The sequence below is a fragment of the Centropristis striata genome, chromosome 12 (genome assembly GCF_030273125.1).
Source record: "Centropristis striata isolate RG_2023a ecotype Rhode Island chromosome 12, C.striata_1.0, whole genome shotgun sequence".
Lineage (NCBI taxonomy): Eukaryota > Metazoa > Chordata > Actinopteri > Perciformes > Serranidae > Centropristis > Centropristis striata.
In genome coordinates this window covers 28601348-28627566 of record NC_081528.1, presented here as the reverse complement: position 1 = coordinate 28627566, position 26219 = coordinate 28601348, and the positions used below count along the sequence as shown (strand labels likewise).

Below are 26219 nucleotides of genomic sequence, written 5' to 3'. Positions count from 1 at the left end.
ATTCTGCATAAAGGGTACATTTACATTTGATACTTTAAGTACATTTTGATGCTGATACTTTTGTACTTTTCCTGAAGTATGTTTTGAATGCAGGACTTTTACTTGTAGTGGAGTAATTCTGCAGTCTGGTTTTAGTACTTGTGCTGAAGTAAGGGATCTGAATACTTCTTCCTCCACTGCACTGTTCATATAACAGAGCGATTTCTATTGAAATGCTGCTGCTCTTCTCACCAGTAGCTGCTGCTGCAGTGCATGCTGGAAACACAATCACCACACTTTCATCTGTATCAAACCTATGAGCTCATTCAGAGACCACTAACAACTGTTCTCTCACACCAATGTGTGAAATGCATGTAACACTAAACAACAATGTTTAAGCCATGGCTCTTTTCATAATGACTTTTAATTGCTCAACACAATAATAGATCTCTAGCTGGGCGGGGAATCAACTCTGAATAGAGCCATTGAATCAAAGTGTATTTGGCTTAACAAATCCAAGCCTCTTCTCAATTGGGCTTAACTGAGACAAGCCACTAATTTTCTGTTTTAATATTTCCAATAGAAGAAGCTTTCTGCATTACTGTAGACTACCCTGAACAATAAGAATAATGTGATTTAGGGAACATGCCAGCAGCTGAAATGTAACACTATCTCCTCAAAATCCTTCCTCTCCTCCTCTCATGTTTTCTTCTTAACAAAATAACTTCTTTTGAACTGTTTTTCAGAGTAAAAGGCCATTTTGACCTTGACATTAAATGTTTTTGTCCTAGTTAAACCCATTATTTACTGGAGCGTGTAACATTCTTTACTCCCCAGTGTGTCTCCTGCAGGTTTCTCTGTATATCTGTGTCCTATTTTTAAACGTCCAAACAAGCTTCTACCTCTCCGTGTGTCTTTTTCTTCTCCGCTGCAATCATTCATTTTTACAAACACAAGCATGAGAGAACAAAAGGAGAGAAGAATGAGGACAGGATTTGTCAGTAGTTTGGTTTAGTATTTGGGCTGCTCTCTCTCTGGTCTGCAAAATAATTCAATGATATTCTTGGCGTGGAGTTATTTTTTCATAACCCAGTTTCTTGTGTTGTGTTTCCACTCAGGATGACTACTTCAAAAGCTGGGCTCCTGCCAAGTCTCTGGACCAAGGTGAGTCCTGCTGTTTGTGTGTGATTCTAATGTTTATATTAATGCATACTGTGCGTGAGACTGAGAGTTGATAGCAAACCACACACTTCTGAAATACTAACCAAATTGTGTCTGTACTCTGAAGGTTGAGTCAGATACGAAGACATATTTTATGTGATCAGACACAAGATCTAAATTAGGAAATCAGATACATTTTAGACTGTGGCAATAATCTGAATAACGGCATAAATCACAGATGTAATGAGAGGCAAAACAACCTAAGCTTCTTAGAAGTCTAATTGTGATAACAAAATTGCTGGTTGGAATATCTTCCTGTAATACATTCATCCTCAATTAAATCAAGATGGTCATTTTCTTAAGCTAGAAAACATATTTTCAATGTGGTCATAATCTCAGGAGACAAAAACCTTAAAGGACTTCTCATTTTTTACCATTTTTTTATTAATTCTTTCATTTTTATTGCTGAACATATCGGCTCATTCACTCCTATTCAACTTCAAACAACATGATTTGCTTTGAAGAATTCCAATTCCTACATTTAGGGCTGACCCAAATGCTTCAAAGCTTCAGCAGTTGCCATCGACGTCCAAATCGGCATTCACATGCTTCGTCTTGTTGTTTCTTATAAAAATGAAGAGCCAGAAATGGAGCTCCTCCTGTCCATGGGTGAGGGTAGCTTTAGAAGGAGAAGCAAGGAAGAAACTGGAGGTCTGTGTGAAAGAAACCTGACCCGAGTCCTCTTGAGTGGTGGAGACGGACTGAGGATTCCACCAGGCGCAGCTGTGACCCGGTTTACACATTTACATTTTTAAATTGCAGCCATCTGCTTAAGATAGTAAATCAAATGTAGGTTGTATATTACTCTAAAACACATCATATACGATCAGTGGTTTAAACTGTATCTGATTTGGTGATAGTGCAAAACCATCTGCTACATACACACTTTTTTAGCAGTGAGTGAATCTAGAAAATACACAGACACAAAATAGATATCATTCTTTCAGTTCACACCGTGTAAATTAGAAGGATTCCAACTAATCAACTAATTGTGCTGTTCAGTAAACTGGTGCCAAATATCCAATCTTCGCTCAGGTATGTGTGTGCGTGTGTGTGTGTGTGTGTGTGTGTGTGTGTGTGTGTTTTCCAAGGCCAAATGCTGTGCTACTTTCCAGTTACGTGCTGCTTATGGACTTTCTATGGCAACAATGCCAAGTCCACTTTATCAATCACACTCAAGTGTGTAATGCTCTTAGACCTCCAGTAACTCTTGACTAAACTCAATTACTGCACTCGCTTACTCTCACTCACTCCCACTGTCTCTCTCTCTCACACACACACACACACACACACACACACACACACACACACACACACATGCAGTTTGGGGGGTTGATTGGACCATAGCTTTGAACAGCACAACAGACTTTAAATCTTTCTACCACCGAGTTTGTTCTGTTCTGTGCTGGCTGGTTTTGCATATCTAGCACAGTAACTGTAACTCTTCAGGGAAGTACTTGCTGAGCAGGTTTATCTGGGCCAGCTCCTCGTGGATACTGAGCCTAATGAGAACAGCCTCGCCTCAGTGCATCAAATTTTGAGAGAGAACTAAAGACAAAAAGTAAACAGAGCTTCATTCTCTGAACCAGGGACTAAATACATCAAATGCTATGGAGGAATCCAGTTGTAGCACATGCACAGAGGCCTGATTCAGATGCTCAAACAATGATGGACTAACAGAAAAAAATCTTACTGTAGAGCTACTATATATGGAGACTCTGCTTTGTTTCCCACCATGGCCAAATCTAAAGTGGTATCCAGCTTTACTTTGTCTTTAACTTAACTTAGTTTACTAATATTTCACTTAATAAGGCCAGAGTTAGAGATAATGTCCAGGAGGAAAAGACACTTAGTGGACACAGTTAAATGAGAGGTCACTCTTCAGTTGCTAGTTTTATTTTCCTTTGTGGTGATGGAAAACTTCTGTTTGGTACAATTTGGGATTTATTTCTGCAACTCTGGTTAGGAGGACATTGTACACACCGAAGTAAAGGTCAGGTTATGCAAGAACTGGCAAAATTGTTTATAACTGTTCCAAACGGCCTCACTCTCAGGCAGGGTGAAAAGATTTATACAGGTGCAGTCATGAAAGCATAAAAAAGTAACAGAAATAGTGTGTCAAGAGTGAAAGAAGAGAGCTTGAGGTAGAAAGTCGAACTCTGTTTCCTTTCACCTCCACACAGGTGGCCGATCCCTGCGTGAAGTGTGTGTCAGCAACTACATTTACATGCACAAAATATTACAGTTTTTGCCCTTTTTTCCAAAAAAGACAATATTCCTTTCCGAAATAGCCACATATTGAACAATGTTTATGTTCAAGTGACAAAACAGTTGTACTATGATGGGAGCAAAAGAAGAAGTGAGATTTATTTGTTATCAAGCCACAAAGGCTGTGTAGGGATGAGTCACCAAAATATTAGTCCGTATGTGTCCTGTTTCCAACTAACTATCAATGCTGTTTTTTTCAAGCATGACCATGATCAGACCCTGACCTTAATCACACGGTTATTACTGTTACCATGACGATGAAGGTCTCCTAACCATTTTACGCACCTGTTTTTTTTTTTTTTTTACAACACTGTGCCAACACTATGTGACCATTCATGTTTGTGGCCCTGTTGGACCTATTTTTAGAAAGAGGTGTCAGTTATACTTTGTACAATGTTATTGTAGGAGCGAGGAAAAAATGTAATTACATGATGCAACTAGAAAATTTCCTCTGGGGAAATTCTGAAAGTGCCACGGGGGCTACTGCGGGTGTGTGTACACTATGATGAGATTCTTCAGAGATTTCAAACTATGCCCTTTAACCTCAAGATATGTGTGTGCGTGTGTGTGTGTGTGTGTGTGTGTGTGTGTGTAGGTGTAATTAAAATCACATAAAGTTACCTGTGTGTGTGTGTGTGTAATTAAAATCACATAAAGTTACCTGTGTGTGTGTGTGTGTGTGTGTGTGTGTGTAGCGAAAATCGTATAAAGTTACTTGTGTGTGTGTGTGTGTGCGTGTATGAAGCATGTTTATGCATGTGTGAGGAGTGTGCGCACTTTAGTGTATGTGTGTGTGTATCTGTAACTGTAATCACATCAAAGATCAAAGGCAATCAGATCAAAGCAATCAACAGAATTAACTGCAGCTGTTAATGTTCCGAAAGAGTGACAGCAGAGGTGGACACACTTGAATTTCTGGCCTCGAACAGAAAGCATTTTTGGCAAAACCATAATACCTATCATTGATCCGACTTCACTTTGAGCGTCCCGAGTTCTTCCTTAACGTCTACATATGATTTTTTTAAAGAAAAATAAAAAAATAGCTTTGTTAGAGCGCTGGTCCCTACAGCTATTGCTGTATGGGACCAGTGCTCGGTGCGATTGCCCTGAGGCCCTAATTAATCATGGTTGTCCCTTAACTGTGGCAGGAGACGCTCACGGTAGAATTTCTTTCCATATTTACTATATTCAGAGAAATGTTTCAAATTCTTCCTGAAAGCCATTTCCTCCTATATAATGTTTCTAGATTTTTACTCTGCCCAGTGCCCACACCACGAAGTACACTTAATGCATGTGAGTCACTGGAATGTTTTGACAGGACATAGTGAGGTGACTTGTCCTCTTGAGAATATGGCATCTGTGCACTACTTTAGAGAGATATTAAATATAGTTGAAGCAGTTTTGTGTCAATTAGACTCTTTATGGGAGCAGATAAAAAAAATTCTTCTTTTTGCCTTAGCAATACACTTCGGCTGCAATGTGACTGTTCCCCTGCTGCAGAGCTGCTAACATCGCTGTGCACTATGCAGTTACTCCCACACAAACGGCACACCTGGGAGTAATGGACAGCCAAACAATTAGACAGTGAATAAATAATGAGAATCAATCAGACAATCTGCTCTGCTTTGGGAACATTTTCTGTTTTCATGCGTCTGAATTGCCTCAAGTGGGTTTAATTTTCACCCAGCTGGTGCTACAGGCATCACACTGTTAGCTTCACCTTTTGACTCCAGCCAGTGTCAGCATGACAGGCTTCTGAATGAGTCAGGCACAAAATCAAAAATGCCTGAGTCTGAGACTGTCTCCCAAAAAACAACTCCACAGGTTGTTTATTATGACTCATATTGACGTTTATTGTTAGGCGGCGACCATTAGTGGCTGTAGCAATTATGACAGGAGCAAAAGAAGGAAGTTTCTATGAAAGTTACTCATTTGCACATGAGGCAAAAAGTCAGATTTTTATATTTTATGAAATTAAAAGTATTTAATATTAAAGTGCTGGTTCCTTAAGCCCCACCTCCAAACCACCTTGTCTGAGGTTCATTCGATAACTCCGGATTTGACTTTTAGTAATCTCTGAAGACCTAATGAAATCAAATAAGTTTCATTTAAGTGTTTGTTCTAAGTAGTGAATATACCTATAAAAAAAAAAAAAGTATCCAATGATTTAAAATTGTCCTGTTACAATGTAACTTTATGAGGCAAAGTACTTCCACTTTCCATGTCCACTGGCATCACATGATGTATGTGGAAGTTGTTCCCCAGTTTGGTCACTATGTCAAACTGAAATCAAAGCTTGATGCTGTTCATTGGGGCTTGATAAAAAGCAACAAAGTCCAGAGGTTGATGTTGGGGTTGATGGATGAGTCAAATAAACAAAGGCCTTTGACCCACAAGAACGCTGTTCATGTTCCATGGGAAGACAAAAGGCAACATTGACTTATTTTAAGATAAGTTGTAAGTTGAGTGACATTATGTTACTACATAGCTTTGTATCACATTCTTTCAGATTACAAAGCTGTGCCATGTTGTTGTAAATATGGCTTTTTTGAATCCATTTCCCAAAAAATAATTACTTGTTATGAAGTCTTTTTGTTGTTCTACAGACTATTGTTATGCCACACAATCTGATATGGGTGGTCAGATGACAAAAATCATATTGAAATGACAAGTGTGGCCACAGCACTTACTTCAGGTTCAATACAGTGGAAATGATGGCACCATCAGTCACCACCTGCTGATCTCAGTTTGACTAATGAGTCACTGGTCGCCCTTGGAGACTAATCAGCAGCAGGAAGGTTGGCGGGGGAGAATCCAGTCCCCTGATGAATCACTTGGCGATTATTGCTTCGTTCTGTAGCATCTAATGAATGAAATCAGTGGGATCACAAATTACTTGTTGGTGATAGTGAACGGCAAGCGATCAAATCCACCAGTGGTAAATCTGTTTCCCAGACGTCTTGTGGCTTAATGAGGTCCAGCAGTTGATTTGTAGCTTATTGTATAGCTGTGGTAAATACGTATTTCAATTTTAATCCGACAGAATTTGAGAAAACTTGAGAATCAGCTAGAGTCTATAAGCTCAGTTGGTTGCTGAAGAGAACATATGTTCCAGCTCCTCAGTATACTGATAATAGCAGCATGTCAGGATTGTGCTGTTGATTTATCTTTGCATGTAGTCCTGATTTCTGTGTCACTCTGTTCTTCTATATCTGTTTGGTGACAGCAGGCCTGATTTCAAATAATTGCTTTTTGTCTTTTGTTTGTAGCTAGATTTTCCCAGACTGTGTTTTTGCTGGTATGAATGGCTTTACTGAGACTTATCATTGTGTAACAACATTACAGCCTTATACATATTAGATGCTCTTGTTGTGGAATAATGTTCTGTGTATTTTAATTTAGTTGAAGTTCTGTAGCTGACAGTATGTTCTCTGGGATGATGAGCATGTTTATATTTTTGACTGAAAAAGGCTTTCATTTTGCATATTTCGCATCATTCTCTTAAAGTTATTGCACTCTCAGAAGCTCCACCAACACGTATATAGCTGAAGAAGCTGTGCGTGATGTAGGTGATACTATAAGTGCATTTTAAGTACTGACAGAGCAGGATGTCTGTTCATGCTTTAAAATAGTATAGTGTGGGTATAGTTTTCATGCCAACATATATGATATGTATATTGTTCTGTTTATATTCATGGTATAAGCCAGTTCCCTTTGTTGTTCCAATTGTTTATATAACAGGGTGGTAGCCACATGGGAGCATATTTCATGCATAAGAAAATCTCACATGCAAATTTTTTTGGACGACTGAAGAAGTCACAAACTTTGCATCCTGTGGAGGTGAAGTTTTGTCAGTTTTTGCTGGCAGGCAATTTACTAAACCAACAAAATCTTATATAGAAAGTGCTGCTTCCCACAAAATATATTCATGCAGCAATACAGTGTACCCTGCAACCCTGCTATATGTGCGTCTCCCTCACTGCAGGCACAGAGTTCTCTCTCTTCTCCTCTGCCTCTTTAAACATTTCCCTCACTTTCACTAAATTCTCTCATCTTCTTCATATAATCGGGCCATCTCTCGACACCCCTTCACATCACAAGCCTGTGTCTCTGTTCATTGTTTCTCCAGAGTTTTTTGCATTTGTGAAGTATTGAGTTCATCAGATGGAAATTACATAATGATAAACAATGGGCGACTGTGAATCAACATACCACAGTGACGTAAACCCACACACACACACACACACACACACACACACACCAAAAAGCCTGTGAGAATTAGTTGTTAGCTGTTTTCATACATATTTGATTAATATTTTACGAGGTTTGGTTATTATTATCACAATCCCCCTGTGTAGTTGTTGTCTCGCATCTTCTCTTTTTTCTATCATCAGCTTCTCTTGCCCTGCGGGAAATCTTTAGTGAAAAAGACTCACAACATGCTGTCCCCTCCAGCTCCACTCACACATTCTTCATCCGTCAGAAAGTACAATTCACCCATGTCACAGCAACTCAGTGGGTATCTTTTCCACATATTTATAGTACAAACTGTCATTCAGATCCAGAGCTGACAGGCTCTGTGGTTGCCATCACTCCAGTTTCTAGCTAGTCGATCTTTGTGGCGAAGATGGAAGTTTTTGTTGTGTGAAATAAATGAGGAGTTCTTCTTTCAAATCACATAAAAGCCATTGTTAAAATGTATAAAGCAGCATCGCTTTGACTGCTTTTCCCTTGAGTGCACAATAAGGAAGACATGATTCAGGAATATTTAAAAAAATGTTTATAATATCCTAAAAGAACCCAACACCAGGACCGCACTAAATATCTCTCAGATTTAAATTCTGTAACAGATGAATGAGTATTATTATTAGATTAAAGACTAAGGTCACTTTCACATATAAAGTCTGGTGGACTCGGTGCGATTCAGTGTTGAAGTTACATCAAGTTTTATTTTGGTTTGGTTTGCACTGGGCATTGTAAACAAATGTTCCACTGTTGATGATGTCCTCCTCTATTAGAGAGAATATGAGGAAAAGAACTGTCACTTTTTCGAAGCAAGTCGCAGACTTTAATGTATTGCTGGCTGAGTTTTTTCACTCATTGATCCACTGTGTGATTGAATCCATTAGCCACCATTCTGTTGCTAAATCATTTGATGACTTTGTTGTTTTTGTGTGTAGTCACGCGCAGCTGCATTATGTGATCATCTGACTATATTTCAATAATGGCATTTACTTCATCAATAAACCACGTCTGTCCATGAGACATTTTTCAAACCTGGTACTACACAAATTTCTGCCCAAGAATGTGCCGTCTTTTGGTTCGCTTCCTAGTTTGGTTTGGACTGTGCTTCACCTGCAGCATTTAAACTCTAGTGTACTTGGAAGCGAACTGAGACCCCAGTTCAGTTCTTCCGCACCAGAGTTTATTTGAGCATTCACACTAGCAAAAACCAAACAGACTATCCAACAAAACGCACCAAAGTTTTAGCGGACCAAACAGCTCAGTTGTAAAAGTAACCTAAGACTAAGTGTTAATAACAGTATATCTATGCTTGAGAAATAGTACTACAGCACTGTAGTTCTCCTGTTCTTTATATTGGTTGTTCATTAAACTTAAGTGTGATATTACATTCAAGGAAAGCAAAACAGTAAATACATTAAATGGAGCTTTATAAATTGCACTTCCCACTTCAATGTTACACCCTTCTTGTCTCCATCACGTATGAGGACAGTTTGGAGAATCCATGGTCCTTGTTTCCATGGTGACTGCTCATTGACCTGTCATCTGCGCGTCATGGATGGTTAACCTGTTAGTCCTCTGTACATGTTGTACTTAATGCTGAATGCTCTATAGCTCTGTAGGGAGGTAGGTGTGTGTGGGTGACACTGGCCTGTGTCCCAGACAGCCCAGCTCGCCCCGTGGGTGGATTAAACAGACATCTGCTGTACTCAGATCAGGGCTACATGTTCCTGGTGAACCAACTCACTGCCCAAAACACTCCCAAGACTGATTAGAGAGAAGCTTTGTCATGTGGAAAAAGGTAAAAGTGTAGATGGCCTCTTCTCAGCCTGATCTTGTAGCTTCCTCTGCTTCAGCACTTCTTTCATTGTTCTTTCTAAATATATATATACAAGCATGTTCCAGGGCTTTAAATTCAATATCCTAAGAAAATCTGCAACACAGCTTTGTGATTTTAACAAAGTTCAAACAACAGATACTTTGAAACTTTACCAGTACTGTAGCATGAGTAGCTACAGAAAAATCTCCAGAAAGTATCTTATGAGTGTACCCATCGGTACTAAGCACAACCATTTCCATTTGTTGCAATAATTACCATCCTTACATCAACATTTGCAGTGAAACACAACATACTGTTGAGTTGTAAAGTGGGATTTAACTTGTGAAAAAACATTAGAAATTTGTAAAAGTTGGGTAGGATACTAAAATATAAGTGAGTTGTTTCTCATGTTTTTTTTTTACATTTCAATACACTGCTCATGAAAAAGCTTTCACTAGAGAACATGTTAATTTTAATGTTAATTTTAGTATTGAAAAATTTACAAAGTATAATTGTTGAGCCAATTCAATATTTTGTATTGAGTTTTAACCAGGCAAATGTAAGCACACACAGTTAGTCTTTTCTGTGCATATAATAAACACTCTGAGCCCTTAAACACACACACACACACACACACACACACACACACACACAAACGTTGGTTGTTGATTTCACTCTCCACCCACCTGTGACTGACTAGCAATCTGGAGTGAGAGCGGCTGCCTGGTAGTCATTGAAATATCAGCCCTGTCCTGACATTTACTTTTACTTTTCCCATTAACAAGGAGGCAGAAACACCTGCTGTCAAACAATCTCAATACACACAAGCTGAAGTCTGCTGTTATAACCACACTATACAACTATATAACCACAATGTCACAATGTCATTTACATGAATATAAAAAGTTTTTACTTCTTTAACTGAACTTTTTCAGCCATGTAAACCATAGACTCTATGAACCATTGACGTAGTCTCAGTGACGTCACATATGGGTGTCTGATGAGCCATTGTGTGGTGCCTCCAGCTGTCGCAATCTTGCCAGTGCCAGACTCCTCCTAATTCCTGGCGAAATCAAAAATGGGCAAAGAGGTTGAGCGTAGGTGGACCTGATGCAGGCCGGAGGAAGCCTGTTTGCTGAAACATGCCACCTGTGATTGTGTCCACCTGTCACTGAAGATGATCACTCCCTTAATAATGCATAACTTTAAGCTTTTATATAATTCAAACAGGTCAGTTCAAATTCAACCCTGTTCAATCGTTGGAATAGGAATGAGCTATAAGCAGTAAACACGTTTATTCCTGCTGTACACAATGGCCAGAGCTCACTTGAGTCAGCCTCAATTGGCCATTCGAGGATTTGCAGTTTTTCCACATTGGCTCCCTTTTTCAGCCCCGGAGGTTTCGGCTTGATGTAAACACTCTTAACGCTGAACAATCATGTGTCTTCCCAAGTGAGCTCAGGCCTTTTCTGAAATGTATTTATTACTGGTTTTCTCCATTTGTACTATTCTGCCCAGTCCCATATGTAATGGTTGGAAGGTTGCCCTGAAAAGGCCTTTAAGCTCGAGCACAGAGAGACAAAAGGGGAGCAAGACTCGTTGGCAGCAGTTAACGCTTGTACTGTCAGCAAGACCAATGGTAGAATCTGTGGTCTTGTTATTTCATTCTCAGTTCTTGTGTATGGGCACGCCCGACACATTTGTGAGGCTGTGATTGCAATACATTATCTAGGGAGGGGAGTCAATGGGAGGATTACAAATGGCAGGCAGTGCCCCATTATCACAGCCAGTCCAGAGGAGCACAGGAGAGTCAAACTGGCAACCAACGACAAAATGCAGACAAAGACAGAGAGAAGACAATACAAGTTAAGTTCACAATTTTCAGGTGCTAACTACTCCTGTCCGTTTGCCTAATTAGATTACATAGTGAATAAGTGGTTGCCATGGGAACTGTTTTGGCAGCAGAAACAGAAGCCATTTGTGATGCACTCTGGCTTGGCAGTAGCAGCCACAAACAAAAGCCTCAAAAATCTGGAGCTTCCAAATTGCCAATCAGCCTGATTAGACGTGACATTGTGTTTTCCCAGCAGAGTGTTCGTCGTTGTTATATATTTCATCAGCTATTTCTCCAACTCACTAAGCCTCTATCTCTCTGAAGATATACTGTCTGTCTGCTCCCATCCTTCATTGGTCCATCTTTAATCTCACCAAACTCTGTCACTGCTTCTTAATACATTCTCATATAACCATCTTTGATCTGCGCCTGGAGGAGCTAAAAGAATTAGAAAGCGAGACACTGATAAGAAAAGAGACGGATAGGACAACAAACAACAGTGAGCACCTCAGGTCTGTGTTTTAAATGGAGTGTGAGCTGGAGCAAGAACAAATCTCTCATTTCAGTGTAATGTGCTAAGGGTTTGTAGCTCGTTCTCCAGGCGTTCTTTAAACATTGTTTACCGCTCAGATTTTAATGGCTTGTTGGCCACATCATAAAAAGTGACTCAATATCCATGACCCTCGGCTCGGCTCTTATCTCGCTCTTTCAGAGGGGTGAGCGCTCGCAGTGCTGAGTCTTAACACATAAATGGGACAATCAGCTGAAACGCACACGTACATGCAACAGTGATTCCAGGCGTATGCAGTAAATTAACCGGTCTCGCAAACACACACACACACACACACACACACAGACACACATTCAGGGGTGGTAATCAATGATACCTGGAGCCTGCTGAGACACAGACGAAGGAAATACACAGTCACACCAAGGGTATTGTTAATTTAATGAGCAGATGAAACCAATCATATCAGCAAAGCCATTAAATGTCTACTTAGCATGGAAAAGAAGAAATGGTATGGAAGAAGAGGTACTGAGGAACCAGTGGCTGAGAGAAATGGTGATTAAGGAAGGGTAAATGTTGGCAGACAGAGCCACAGTGAGTAGAGTGAATTTTTACTGCCCTACACTTCCAGTTTAGAAAGGCAGAGCCAAAACCAACAACAAACTCAAAGCAAAATGAAGCTGTTAATCAATGGACTGCAGAGTGTGAACGCTGCTGAACAGGCTGTTTTCAACGGGGAGATACACACAACAGTAGATCACATAGAAGACCGAATGTGTGTGTGTGTGTGTGTGTGTGTGTGTGTGTGTGTGTGTGTGTGTGTTTGTTTGATTCTGCCCTTTTGTGCCCCGCAGACAATAGAGCCTCCAGTGATCATCGTAAATTAGGATAAATAAACTTCAGAGGATGTGAGCAGACAGCCTTGCTAGCGATCATAGCACAAGCCCTCAGGCTAAATGCCAGCTCGTGAAAGTGACAGTGGCATCAGAGAGTCCCAAGGGAAAAGATACAAAGATATACAGACACAGGGCCTACAGAGAGCACTTGAGAGAGATTGCTTGCACAGAGGATAACGCCGAGATAAGAAAGTCATCCAATAATGAGGAGGAGAGAGGTTTGGCAAAGAGGATGGAGAGGAAAGAGTGGAAGACAAATGAATAGAGGGCATATTGATTAAAAAAAACAAAGTTAACTTTTGCCTCCACACACACACACGTTTCCTTACTTTTTTCTGGTCATTATATACAGTCCTTGCTCGCCGTTAAATACAGGAGATGGATAGTTTGGGAGTTAATCATCTCAGGGTGTTAATGTCACAACCTACAGACAGAAATGACAAACTCCCTGTACCTCAGTGTTTGGCTGCTTTGCTGCCTCCCTGAGGCGCCGCCACCACTGGCCTGCTTCCACATGGAGTGCTGTGCTGTAGAGTGTGTGTGTGTGTGTGTGTGTGTGTGTGTGTGTGTGTGTGTGTGTGTAAGAGGGAGGATGGATTAGTGTTTTTGTATTGAGATAGAAAGGCATTACTTTGTTTTCTTTATGCTTGGTAATGATACTGCGATGATTATTCCTTTCAGACACAAAAAATAAAGTTAGTGTCATTTTGCAGCACCGCTGAGTCTGGCCGGGGGTTTTAGGATGTCTTTCAGAAGATTTAAAGCATTGTATCAAAACATACAATTTTTTGTTGTGAAGTTGGGGACCTGAGATTAGACAGTAAGCATCCATAGTTTTTTAAGTTTGTGTTTGTCTGCGAATTAATCAGACAAGCAATAGATAACACGTTAATTAGAGATGTATTTTTGTTCTTGCAGATGTATTTTTGAACTTTGGACACAGCCAGATTAGCTGTTCCCCTTCCTTTCAGTAATCATGCTAAGCTAAACCAACTGCCTCCTGGATCTTCTCTTCTGAAGCGAAAGTTCAGTTCACACAGATTAAAGTAATTTAGTTTACATTCATTTCTTTCATTTCTAGCATGTTTAATGAACGCAATCTTTCAGCTTGTTCATGCACAACCCTGTGAATAAACTAATTTAACAAAATGTTGAGCCATTTCTTTGTAAATGTATGAACTATTCTAATTATTACGTTTTTTTCTACTTTTATGTCTTTCTTTAGAACGAGAGGATGAACCTGGCAGATATGGAGACACAGGAACTAAAGCTCACTCTAGCTCAGCCAAGAAGATAGTACAGGATGGTGAGTTCAGGCAACATTTCAAAATAAATTGTTTCAGTCAAAAGTTTATAACCATCCTGTTCTTGTTGTTACAGTTGATTTGACTCATCTGATTTAGCTCTATTAAGCTCTATGTGTTGTTGGGCAGTAATGATTTCAGTGCTGATCTATTTGTCTTATAACAGTGAGATCCACAGTCACTTCATTATAGATTAGCAGGTTTAATGAGAAATAAATGCTCAGATAGTCAGTAATTGATGTTCCGTAGCAGACTATAGCATTACTTTACACTGAGTTTAAATTATTCCGCTCTGCTGTCTCAGCTGCAGATCCCATAAAACGCTGGGTATAATACAGCAGTGTTTAGCACAATTAGTTCTCCACCCTGTCTCAGGTTGTGTGCAGAGATGTCAGTGTGGAAGAGAGAGATAACCAAGCTTGCAGCTCGTCGTCTGAACCAGATAGAGCGTGGCGAATCCGCACAGGATGATCAAAGCTAGTCCCGTCAGAAACACGGAGCTATTTCCAGGGTTAGCTGCAGTACTAACATCATGGTCTGTTAGTGCAGGCTAACACGGAAATTGTAATTTTAGATTTAGCAAGTGGGCAGTGAGATACTGGAGTAAAGATTTCCCTCTTGAGAACACAGTAGCATACCTGTCAGTTCTTTAAGCTTAGCAGAATTTAACAAGCTAACGTGGGTGTAGTGGGCTGAAATTCTGTGTAATGTTGCTTGAGATTACAGAGAGCAACATCAAATTCAGTTAAAAAGCTTATTCTCACAACCAGTGAGAGAGAATTTAGTTGAATTTTGCAGTATATGGAAAATATATTCAGTACATGTACTCGAGGTCAATTTTTTAAGATTTTATTTTATTTTTGTACTTGCTAAATTTTGATCCATCTTATGAATGCATGATTCACATTTTTAATATCTACAGCACAGTATTCATTAAGGTTGTTTTTCTAGCATTTAGCTTGACATATTGATAATGCAGAGGCATAAATAACATTATCATCATCTGAACAAATATTTAACAACTATGAATGTATAATTAGTGTTTAAAATGTAAAGGGAAGTGGTTTAGGACCTATAATGATATGGAGGACTTCTTCATTTATTCCCTTATTATTTATTTACTTTGTTACTTCTGAGCTAAAGCAGCTTCTTGACTGCGATTTGATAATACCGTAACAAGTAGAGTCCGATCGATATGGGGTTTTTGAGACAGATACTGATTTTAGAAGGGAAAGATTTTCAGATTGGATGGTCGATATGTTTTATTTTTGAGCTGTAATGAAAATAGATCTTTTCTATTGAGATTGTTAACTGATTTTGCACCAATATGATGATGCAAAGATACTCAGAAGAATATATTATGTTTTATTAATACTCAATAATTTATCAACCATAAATATTTAACATTATTATGCAATATTATCAATTATACATACAATGTATTACATTGTGAACCAATTCTTGAAGTTGAATCTGGGAAAAGAATAATCATAATATCATAAAAAGAATACAAATTAAATGTATGGCTTTATGGCACAATTTCTTAATCGTTGCAAGCATCATGTTCTTCATTTTATGTTCAGTAAAAAAGGTTTTCATATCTTTAATATATCGGTGTTGAAATTGATGAAACAGTTGACAAAATAGCCAAATACAACAATTTACAAACAGGTGACATATTATATATGAATTAATCTGTTCACCGTTTACTCTAAACACAAGGCTAATATTGTGATTTAACAAGGCTCTCATGTCCACTTACCTGAACTTGATGCCATGACACACCAATAAAACCTGATGTAAGCCACAACAAGGCTCCAGGGTGCTGCTGAAGCCATTTCAAGAGTTGCCAAATAGAAAACTAAATGGGGAACCAATTGGTAAATCAAATGCAAATTGAAATGCGACTGATGCGCACATTGTGTTCTGTTCGTTAGGTAATTACAAAACCAATTACACGTGTTTTGATCTAATTTAATGGGAGATAAGCTGCATGGTGACATACAGTAATCCACAGTATCAAAGCCTAGATAAATCTACAAAAGGAGCCACAGCCATATTGTGTTGCTGTGAGATTCATCTTGAGTAAATAGCATTGCTTTCCCAATTCATTTTCACGTACTTGAGTCAGCTTATAAACAGATGTTGGTGTCTGTAATGAAGGTTTGGTTATTTTTAGTTGGTTGTTTTCTTGTTATCATCTCTGATGTAAAAGTTACAGCATTGTGGAGGTACGTCTCAGTTTCAGTTTTCAGGGAATGCTGCTCTCTGTTAAGAAGCTGCAATTCAGAGATTTGAAAATTTAAATTAAAGCACCAGGTTTTGATTGAGAGAGCCTTTTATTCCTGAGAAAGAGTGGACATAGCAGGCAGTGAGTTGTGAAAGCCAAAAATGTCAAAAGCTCATGTAGAAATGTAAGTGAGCCCTCATGAGAAACCATACTCATTTTCCCTGTGAGAAAAACAATGTGAGGACTTTAATTACAAATCATGTCATTTCACTCTCCATTCTTCCCGTGTCTACTATGAGCTGTGAGTCACTGTGTGGAGTACCGGTCCTGCTGGCAGCATAAGGTGTTCAGATCACATGTAAACATAGAGGAAATTAAAAAAGGGTTTTTAAAACTTGGATAAACTGAACAGATTCTGGTCTTTCTTGTACACGGCCGCCCAGAAAGTTGGAATTAATAATTTTGTTTTCAGACACAATACTCTGGTAATTGTGGTTTCACATTCATTGTGATATGTTTGGAAGAGATTGATTAATTAAGTTTTGAGGAGATATACACTTTATTAAGAATAAATCACATTGTTACAATCATTTCATGGAAAGAGGTAACAAATATTTTATTCCGATTTTATGTGGCAACCGTCACTTTAAATCACGATTTAGGCAAAAAGGTAAAAAGATGGCCTTATGGGCACATAGAGCTTTAGTATGTCATCAGGTCATATTCACATATTCACATTAATAAATGTTGGATATGAGTGGATAATATCAGGAGAGGAGAGGAGATGCAGGGCTCTCATACACACAGACACACACGCGTGCGCACACACCCTTCAGCTTCAGATTAATGAATGCCTCAGTCTAGGACAGTGCAAAAACATTTAATTATCCCTGACACTGAAGGTGAGGCAAGAGGCCAGATCTGTCATCCACCTGTGCGTGTGTGTGTGTGAGAGAGAGAGAGAGAGAGAGAGAGAGAGAGAGAGAGAGAGAGAGAGAGAGAGTAACAGAGAGAGAGAGAGAGAGAGAGAACTGAGGAAAAAGAGGAAGAGATCACAGTGTGTCAATGAGACAAAAATCATGCTGTAAGTCAAGCATGTGGTCTTTCATCGTGACCTCTTCTGAAATTGGCTAAAGGTCAAACTGACAAAAAAATTCCTTGCCTGGCAGGAACACATGGTCAGTTAAGAGCCTGGGGAATCTTTTTCTAAAGAAGAAGAAAAGAGACCACTTGACATTATAAAAGTGCAAAATATAATCCTGAACGGGTAGAATAAAACCTTTTCGTTTCAGACCTTTCACTTTTAACCCCATGGTGAACAAATACAGTAGCTTTATCAGGTGATGAGTTTGATTCTAATACAAAATAATATATTTTCGAACTGAATGGATGATATTATGATAGTGAAAGAAGTCATTTCACAGGGGTTTGTGATGTTAAAAAAATATATACCCACCATATAACAGACTTCTCCTTCACAATGTAAGTCTTTTTGGGAGCTTCTTTATGAATCTACTTCATATCTGTACACTGGAGAGGCAAAAGGAGAGAGACTGTAGGAAGATTACAGAAATAGGTGAACTTTCTGGTGAGTTCTTAGACCAGTAAGAGGCTGACAAACACACACACACACACACATACACACACACATACACACTCCCACACATACGGTCAGTGTGTCCATTGTGAGCTCATTTAGAGCTAACTTTTAGACAGTTGGTACACTGGCTGTTTGGGGCAAATAAACACAGACGGCACAAACACTCCAACATATTCACACGAATGAGGTGTGAATCACACCTTCAGTCTTGTTAAAAAATGGACTCCTGATGTGGGCGGCCATAGTTGGGTGAGCATTCATATAGAAGTTTTATTTTTGAATTTCCCGTAGGCCAACAGGTAACTTGTTTTGTAAATAAACATTTGCTGAGTGTTCACCGTGAAGACTTTCTAACCTGGTTTAATTTGCTGTTATAAGGAGTTTGTTGCTCGTTTTGGTTGAGTTGCATTTCTGTGTTTGTGAGGCAGGATACATTTAGAGACTCCAGTATCTTCATCAGCCATTGTGTGTGCTTCTCTGAGTCTGTGCCTCCAACCAAGGCCAATTTCATGCATATTCTATTTCACTTCGGCTCTCTCAGCTCTCCATGATGATAATTTGAATTATAAACACACTTCAAGCAGAACACTTTATGTACAACTTTATTTAGACTGTAACAATTAACTACTTCTACCTGAATTTAACGTCCTCTTGTGTTCGTGTGCTGTCCTTAAATGCATCTTTGCTCCTCTGCTTTGAAGCTCTCTTCAAAGACTGTTTGATAAATTGGCTTTCATACTGTTCCTTTAAAAAAAAAACTTCGCTGCCAGCAACAGCTTCACAAAACATCCTCTTTCAGGGCTTTTCACAATAAAGTGTGAGTGTGCATGTGGTTGTGTGGCAGTGATGAATATTCAGTTTGTAAGCGATAGTCAATAGCCTTTCTCCCTCTCCAGATATTTTTCTCCCGTAAGCCACTGTGGCTTCTTCTCTGACATTCACACTGACACAGCCTGTTTATCTTCTCCTTTCCAGTTACATCCACAATAATATGATTTTCCCATGTTTTCAATAATTAATTTTCTGGATGGTGAATCCGTTCTATCACTGCGTCCTCCCCGAGGCCCTCTCTGTGCTTTCATCCCTCCATCATTCCTCGCTGTCATCCATCGCTTCAGTGCCTCTCATAGGCCAAACAGTCAGACCCTGAGGAGCGCTGACAAAGCGGAGAGAGAAGGAGGTTTTATCTCCTCCTGATCTGTTTGTCTTTCAGTTTTCTCTCGCTCCATCTTGTGTCTCTCTCTGTAGCCCCCCAGGTAAAAAGGGAAGACGCACCTTTTTAATTAGTTTATCAAAGCCTGAAAGTGATTCTCATTTTTCTAATAACAGTCAGGGAAACTGTCCTCTGGGAATGGTTGTTGAAGCTGTTGTTTATTTAATTTCAAACTTGTTTATTTGCTATTAGAAAGAGCGGCTGGGGAGAGCAAACAATGGAGAGCAATGGAGCACGGTGTAGATAAAGCAGCGCACACACCCATACAGTACACACAGATTATGAAAACACCCCGTTGACCCATGTCCAGCTCAGCAGCAATTAATTTGAGGTCACCCTCTACTCTCTGACAGGGCTTGTTGGCAACGTGGCCTCCTCTATTGGACTCTTACTATCTTTATTATCCAATCACTGCACTCCATTCTGGCTCACGTCCAGCGTTAGAGGACACAGGAAGAGTGTTTTATCTTACCCTTTGCTTCTCCAGACACTTTTTTTCTGTCTCTGAAGGAACATTAAGGGTAAAAGAAAGAGGGAGTACAATACTTGAGGAGACAAAAAGTGGATGAGAAGGGCAATTCACTGTCAGCTTTAATTGTAATAAAATTTTACAGCTTCAAGTATAATGTGCTTTTCTGCCAGAGATCCACTTGGAAGATGTGCAATTAAATGGCTTGAAGCGATGTTCAGGGTCGGATTATCCAGGAACTTTTGAAAGAAGGATAAACTGCCATATGTGCAGCTTGCCTCAATGAATAATAGTGCAGCGGCACAGCAACACTGACACATTCATGCAGTTAACAGTGATTCAGTTCTGTAGACCGATTCTACATTTTCCCTGTGAAGGCAAGAAGCTGAACCATGACCGTGTGTATCACAAAGTTCTGCGTGCTGAAATTTCACTTCAGTATCCAAGAGAGTCTTAAAAGGCATCTGTTGTAATTTAATTACCATTTTATTTTTTATTTTTTTGCAGGGTGCTGGTGTCCATATCCAGTCTTAATAATAATGAATGGAATAATGAACTACATGTAATTAAATGTATAGCTAAACTATATTTTCAGTAGCTTGCTGGTAGTTCACCTATATCTGTATTTGCATAGCAGGTCAAAGAGATACATTACTTTATTTCAATTTTTTGTGTAGTTGGCTACTGAAACTACAAATACTTTTAGGCAATAAAAGGAAAGGAATGATATTTTTTACCATAGATTCTCTATTGTATTCTATATTCGACCCCCTTTAACAAGGCCTGCTCTCTTTCTCAGGGGTATCCCAGGAAATCTAAGGCCCCGTTTACACGAGGACGCTCGCGGGTAAAAACGACAAAATATTTTATCGGAAGTTCCTTTCGTTTAGATGGTGACGGCGTTTTGGGGCTTAAAGACGCAAACATCTGAAACCACCTTCCAAAGTGGAAAAGTTAAATACGCTCCGCCGTAGCATGTCCGTCTACACTGCCAAGACGCAAAACTCTGCTCAGATCTGCTCACATCACGTATGTGTTTACGTCACATACATGCTCCAGTACAGGAAAATAAACAAGCGTGGGATTATTTCCATGCGTGGGACCTTCAAGCTGCTCTGGCAGCTCTAATAAACTTACAGGAGTCTTTCCACCAAATGTACAGGATATGTAGAGATAGTATTAGTGAACAGAGAAGGATCTGTAATTACCTCTATCACATTTTGGATGCAGCAATTCGTCGGAGGCGAGCCAGGCGGCTGTGAACGAGACCTGGGAGATCTAGTGGATGGTGGATAACTTTGTGGAAGGAGTAGCTGATGAAAATGTGTGGCGTGAAAACTTCTGCATGTCCAAAGATGCTCTTATCGCTTTAAGTGATGCCGCCTGGCTGCATACAATCGAATTTCACACACTTTTGCGTCACCGTATGCACGCAGATTTCCTCCCGAAAATGCTCGTCTAAACGAGGAATAAAAAGTGAAGACGCGACGCCACTTTTGCGTCTTCTGTTCAGACCATCCTCGTGTAAACGTAGCCTTAATCTCTTTGCTGTTGTTCAACTTCTTCCAGTGTGTTTCAAGTGACTTCCCCAACACAGCCATGTCATGCAATTTTCATTGTACAGTAAAACTCTTCTCAGTACAGTCAAAAGGATAAGAAGGACTTATTGTGTGATATGCAGTAAAACAAACTACAGACAGGTATTTTATGAAGGTGGCAGATCAAGTGTATAATCAGTTCATCTGCCAGGAGAAATTATTTTAATTCAAAATTAAATATGCAGTATATCAAAGACATCTGCAAAAGTAAAATCACTGTTGCATCAAAAATTAAACACTTCTATTGAGATTTGTTTTATTTATTTTTTTATTTGAACTTTAATATATACTAAAGCAGTCTGTAACAGTGTGTTCGAACGTTCCTCTGGCTGGCTGTGTTTGCCCTGTGGCTCCCTGCGGGCTCTGAGCTGTGGACTAGGAGGGATGGAGAGAGGGAGGTGATGGAGGTCGATATATGAACCTACTTCATCCACAGATGGAGAAATGGAGGCACAATGTGCACACAAGAGCACTGTAACTTTGCTAATGGCAGGAAGACAGAGCAAGGGCAGAATGATGGGTTTATTGTAACACCGCCACACCTACACGCACAGGGGAACAAAGCTATGAGTGCTGAGACATGTAAGACATTTATTAAAACCGCATACCTGCACATATCCCTTTACATGCACACACAGAGCTTATGGATCCCTTATAGATACACACATATAAAGTGATTTGATCTTCACGTTCAGCCTGATGATTTTTTTTTTTGGTATTCTTTTCTAAGATGCAGCACAGCTTTTGATTTCAGCAGGGAATATATTTTCTTTTATGTACTTGCTGTGCTCGCTGAGCATGAGCTATCAACCATGGAGTATATTGATTCCCCCCCAGTATATAAAAGTAGATCTGACCAGATGGTAGCTGTGATGATCCTGGGTTTGCAGCAACAGCAGCGCTTTCAAAGTACGCTGCAACACAGCAGTGAAATGTACAGCAGCCATAAGGTGTCCATGTCAACAGATTTTGAGAGTCAGATTTAAAACAGGGTGCAAAGTATAAGGGTCCTTCAGTCCCAAGAGCCAGCTGGCAGAAGGCTACAACTTTACCTTTCTAGTGGTTATCTTAAGCTGTAAATGCTGCACACAAAAATATTGTGCTTTATATATATATATATAATTAAGTGCTGCCACTTTGTACTTCTACTCCACAATATCTCAGAGGGAATTTTTTTTTTTTTTTTTACGTCAATACTTTTATCTGACGGCTTAAGTTAATAAATGGAAAAACTGATATTTAATGGTTCCAGTTATTACTGGTTCAGTTACCTTTCAATTATTATTATTATTTTTTATTATTATTATTATTATTATTATTATTGTTGTTTATGTTTTAATATATTGTTTTTAATTGAGAGGTTTAGATTGTTGGTTAGACAAAATAAACAATGGGCTCAGGGTAATTGTGAAGACATTTCTCACTCTTTCTGAAGTTTTCCAAACCAAATTATCAATCAATTAATGGAGAAAATGATCACCAAATGAATACAAAAACGAATTACAAGTTAATAGTTTAAAATGAGCTCCACCTTAACCGGTTTTGTCAGTAAAATCCTGGTTTTACATTAATTGATTCATAATAATAATCAGTATAACAGTCAATGGGATGTTATCCTTCATTGAGTTATTTTAAATACATTTTACTGATCACACTCACACACTTTAACTGAAGTAACATTTTCAGTGCAGGATCATTTCATTTTTACATAATTGCATTTAAACTATGACTATTTTGTGCAGAGCACCGGAGTTGCTGGCACCAGCTGCTTCATTCATGCTTCACCATGTGTCTCATATGTGACATGCAATCACTTTGTTTATATTGCAGAGTCTATAGGTGCAAAAACAAACTACAACCAGCACAATAATGTTTGGTTCAGACAAAGAGAAGTGTAGATGTGTCTGCTGCTTATTTTTGTAATGATCTGCTGTTGTCTTGTGCCCTCGCTACTCTCAGCGACAGCTCTGCCAACACTTCCATCTGTCTCAGCCTTACAGACGGGTAACCCAGCACCCAGGGGTCATCAGTCAACCTTACATGTGGCCGATGACAATGGCGACACAAATTGGTCATGGTGTCTGTGTGCAGAACTGTTGCTCACAATTTTGTAGCTGTAATATTATAAAGAACACATACATGACTTGCTTCCCCCTGTTTTATTCCTCCCTTATCAGCAACCAGTTTCAAAGCTCTGTGTCCCCACAGCTTCTCCATTAACCAGTGTCTGATGAAGAATCCTAATATTTTCTTTCACACACATTTCACACACACACACACACACACACACACACACACACACACAAATCCTTTACAGTTGTACATTTGACAACGTCTTATCAGCAGCGGACAACCTTGTTCATTTACATAAATCAATAACATTTTCAAGGTAAAATTGTGGTTTTATGTGTGAAAATGAGTTATGCTTGGCACTTTGGAATGAATGGATATGCAATAAGGCATGTCGAGTTCTATTGCTCATGCATATTGACTTATTCACACACACACAGATGAGAATAAAGCCATACTTAAGATTAGAAAGCAGAGAGGGGCATAAAAGGAGATGAGAGACTCCTATTGAGGAAAGTGAAAGAGAGGTGGCGAGAGTGTGCTGCAGTGCTCCTGCATTACAATTGATTGGCTGGTTTAACCGCCAATGCTGCTCACTCGAGCTTTAAATAGATGGATAAAACTCGCTTTTACCCCTACACTCTTCCATTCGCTTCTCTTCCCTGCGTCTTCCTCCCCTTTTTATCCTCTCCTCTCCTCTCCTCTCCTCTCCTCTCCTCTCCTCTCCTCTCCTCTCCTCTCCTCTCCTCTCCACTTACCTCCTATAGATACCATTATATTCAAATCACGTCAGCTGAAAACAATTCACATTCAGAGCATCATTGTCTCCAAATTAACTTTTTTACTGTTTATGAAAAAGTTTTATCCGTGTAATCGTCTACATGTGATGCTCTGTGTACCCGTGTGTGGAGGTGCGTAAACTCACTTGCTCATTTGTATGTGTGTGTCTGATTTCCAATTTGTCCGTGAGTGGAGGTCACGCACTAATCCCAAATTGTCCTCCAATCCTGTTAACCAGATACGAGCCTCCTCTTTCCCCGATCTCTCCTCTCCTCTCTTCCCTTCATCTTTCATTTCCTTGCGGTGATAAAGTCATTTTGCAGCGAAGTGAAATAAGATGGGTTTCCTCCAGCACTGATAGATGGAGGTGAGGCCAGGCCCAAATAAGCGGGCGATAGAAACACACAGCAGATCAGACAGCCATCAGGAGGAAGGCTGACATATCTTCTCAATGCATTCTGGAGAATATGAGAGGGCATGCGGGCTTGTAATGTGTTTTTGTATCTGTGAATGTGTTTTACAGATTGTAGGAAAACAAGTGTGTTGCTCAGTTATGACAGATGTGGGCAGTGTGCTATCTTTTCCCATGAGACTATCTGAGCTCCACCATTTTTATTGTGTGTGTTCATTCCCAAAGATAAAGGAAGCTCTCCCATATCCTTTGACAGCTCCAGATATATTCAGAGTTAGGTATGTTGATATGTGGTGGTGTTTATTTATTCTTACAGATGGTAGGGGAGATTGCAGCGTTACTGCGAGCGGAAACAAGAAAACCACCATTGTGTGTGAGTCTGCGGCTGATTTAATGCTGATAAACCAGCATGTAAACTGCAGCGCACTGTGTGATCAGGTCAGAAACTAGTTGATGTTCACAGCAGCCACCAGCTGTGGCTCAAACACAACCTATTAGGCCCCTAATGGAGACAAGGCCACTCTCTTTTTATGATGTTAGCAGCCACATGCTAATGACTTGTACATAATGCAGGGCTTTGATCTGTACACTCTGAACTCAGTCTAATTAAACTGGGATTTGGAATAAATTTTAGTGTGTTCACTGTAATAACGGCATGCGGCCATTTTGTGTTGTTAAAAATCCACTTTATCTTTGAGCTCAATCTATCCACCTTTTTGCTGGTTATGTTCATTATAAGAGCGTATCTTTCTTTAATACATCTGGTACAGCCTTTGTGATCGACAGGGTCACCATGACCACCATTCAATAATAAACTGACGTTGGACAGTGGGGTTATACTTATCCATACTCTGTATATAAAAACATATATATTAAAAACAAGGTGGTTGGTACACCTTCAGTTTGGAGAAGCAGGCAAGAGTAGTAGCAAATGTATTTTAACCAAAAAATAAAAAAGGGCCCACCTGGGAAAAAATACATTTTAGTTTAAATTACTCTATACAGCTATATTTACAATATTTTCCATGCTTTACCTTGCCATCAATCAGCCCTGTATAGGTTTATGCGAAGGAAGCTCAAGCAATTATCGTAGACACTTTTTGGAGACACCAGACTTCATTGACGAAAAGAGTAATTTTACCTCACAGAAGACAGGCAACAAGAACCTAAACAACAGAATAGACCGTTTGTCAATACCACCTATAACGACACATATGAGGGTCAAAATGAGCGTTTATGGGCTGACGGTAAGGTGGAGCGTTCTAAAATAAGTCCACACATCATTATACATACATGTATGGTTCACGGATATATGAAAGGCTGCAGTTTCAGTGAATTTAGGCAATAAAACCACTGACCTAGGTTTAGGGCAAAAAACTACGTAAATGCTGGAAGTGAAGTAGTTACGAGGGTGACATGAGCCACAGAAGTTACATAAAAACTCATCTACTTTTGTTTTCACACGGGACTAAAACCCTGTTCTCCCGTGTGAAAGTCAGCCATTTGTTTGTCCCACTTGCCCTGAGTGTGATATCCGCCATCTAAACTCTGCATCGCCATCAATCATTACTATAACATCTGCAAAATGGCAGTGGAGGACACTGAAATGTAAATGTGAGTCTTATTTTGTACAAAGCCTTATATTGACGTTTTTTTAGGGTAGACCAGTCTCAGACAGGAGATGCTGGTCTACCACTGCTTTTGGTGTCTCTCAGTGGTTAGTTCAGGTTCACCAAGTCTGGGCACATTGACAAGAGCAATCCATCACGGCACATA

At 39.5% G+C, this 26219-nt stretch overlaps 1 protein-coding gene across 1 annotated transcript in view; it reads left to right on the top strand.

The window, feature by feature from the left end:
- spock1 (SPARC (osteonectin), cwcv and kazal like domains proteoglycan 1) overlaps positions 1 to 26219 on the top strand; it is a 126685-nt gene that overhangs the window by 68376 nt on the left and 32090 nt on the right. Inside the window, 2 exon segments of the mRNA XM_059346377.1 lie at positions 1098 to 1143; positions 13993 to 14073. Of these exon segments, the coding sequence (XP_059202360.1) occupies positions 1098 to 1143; positions 13993 to 14073 (127 nt within the window).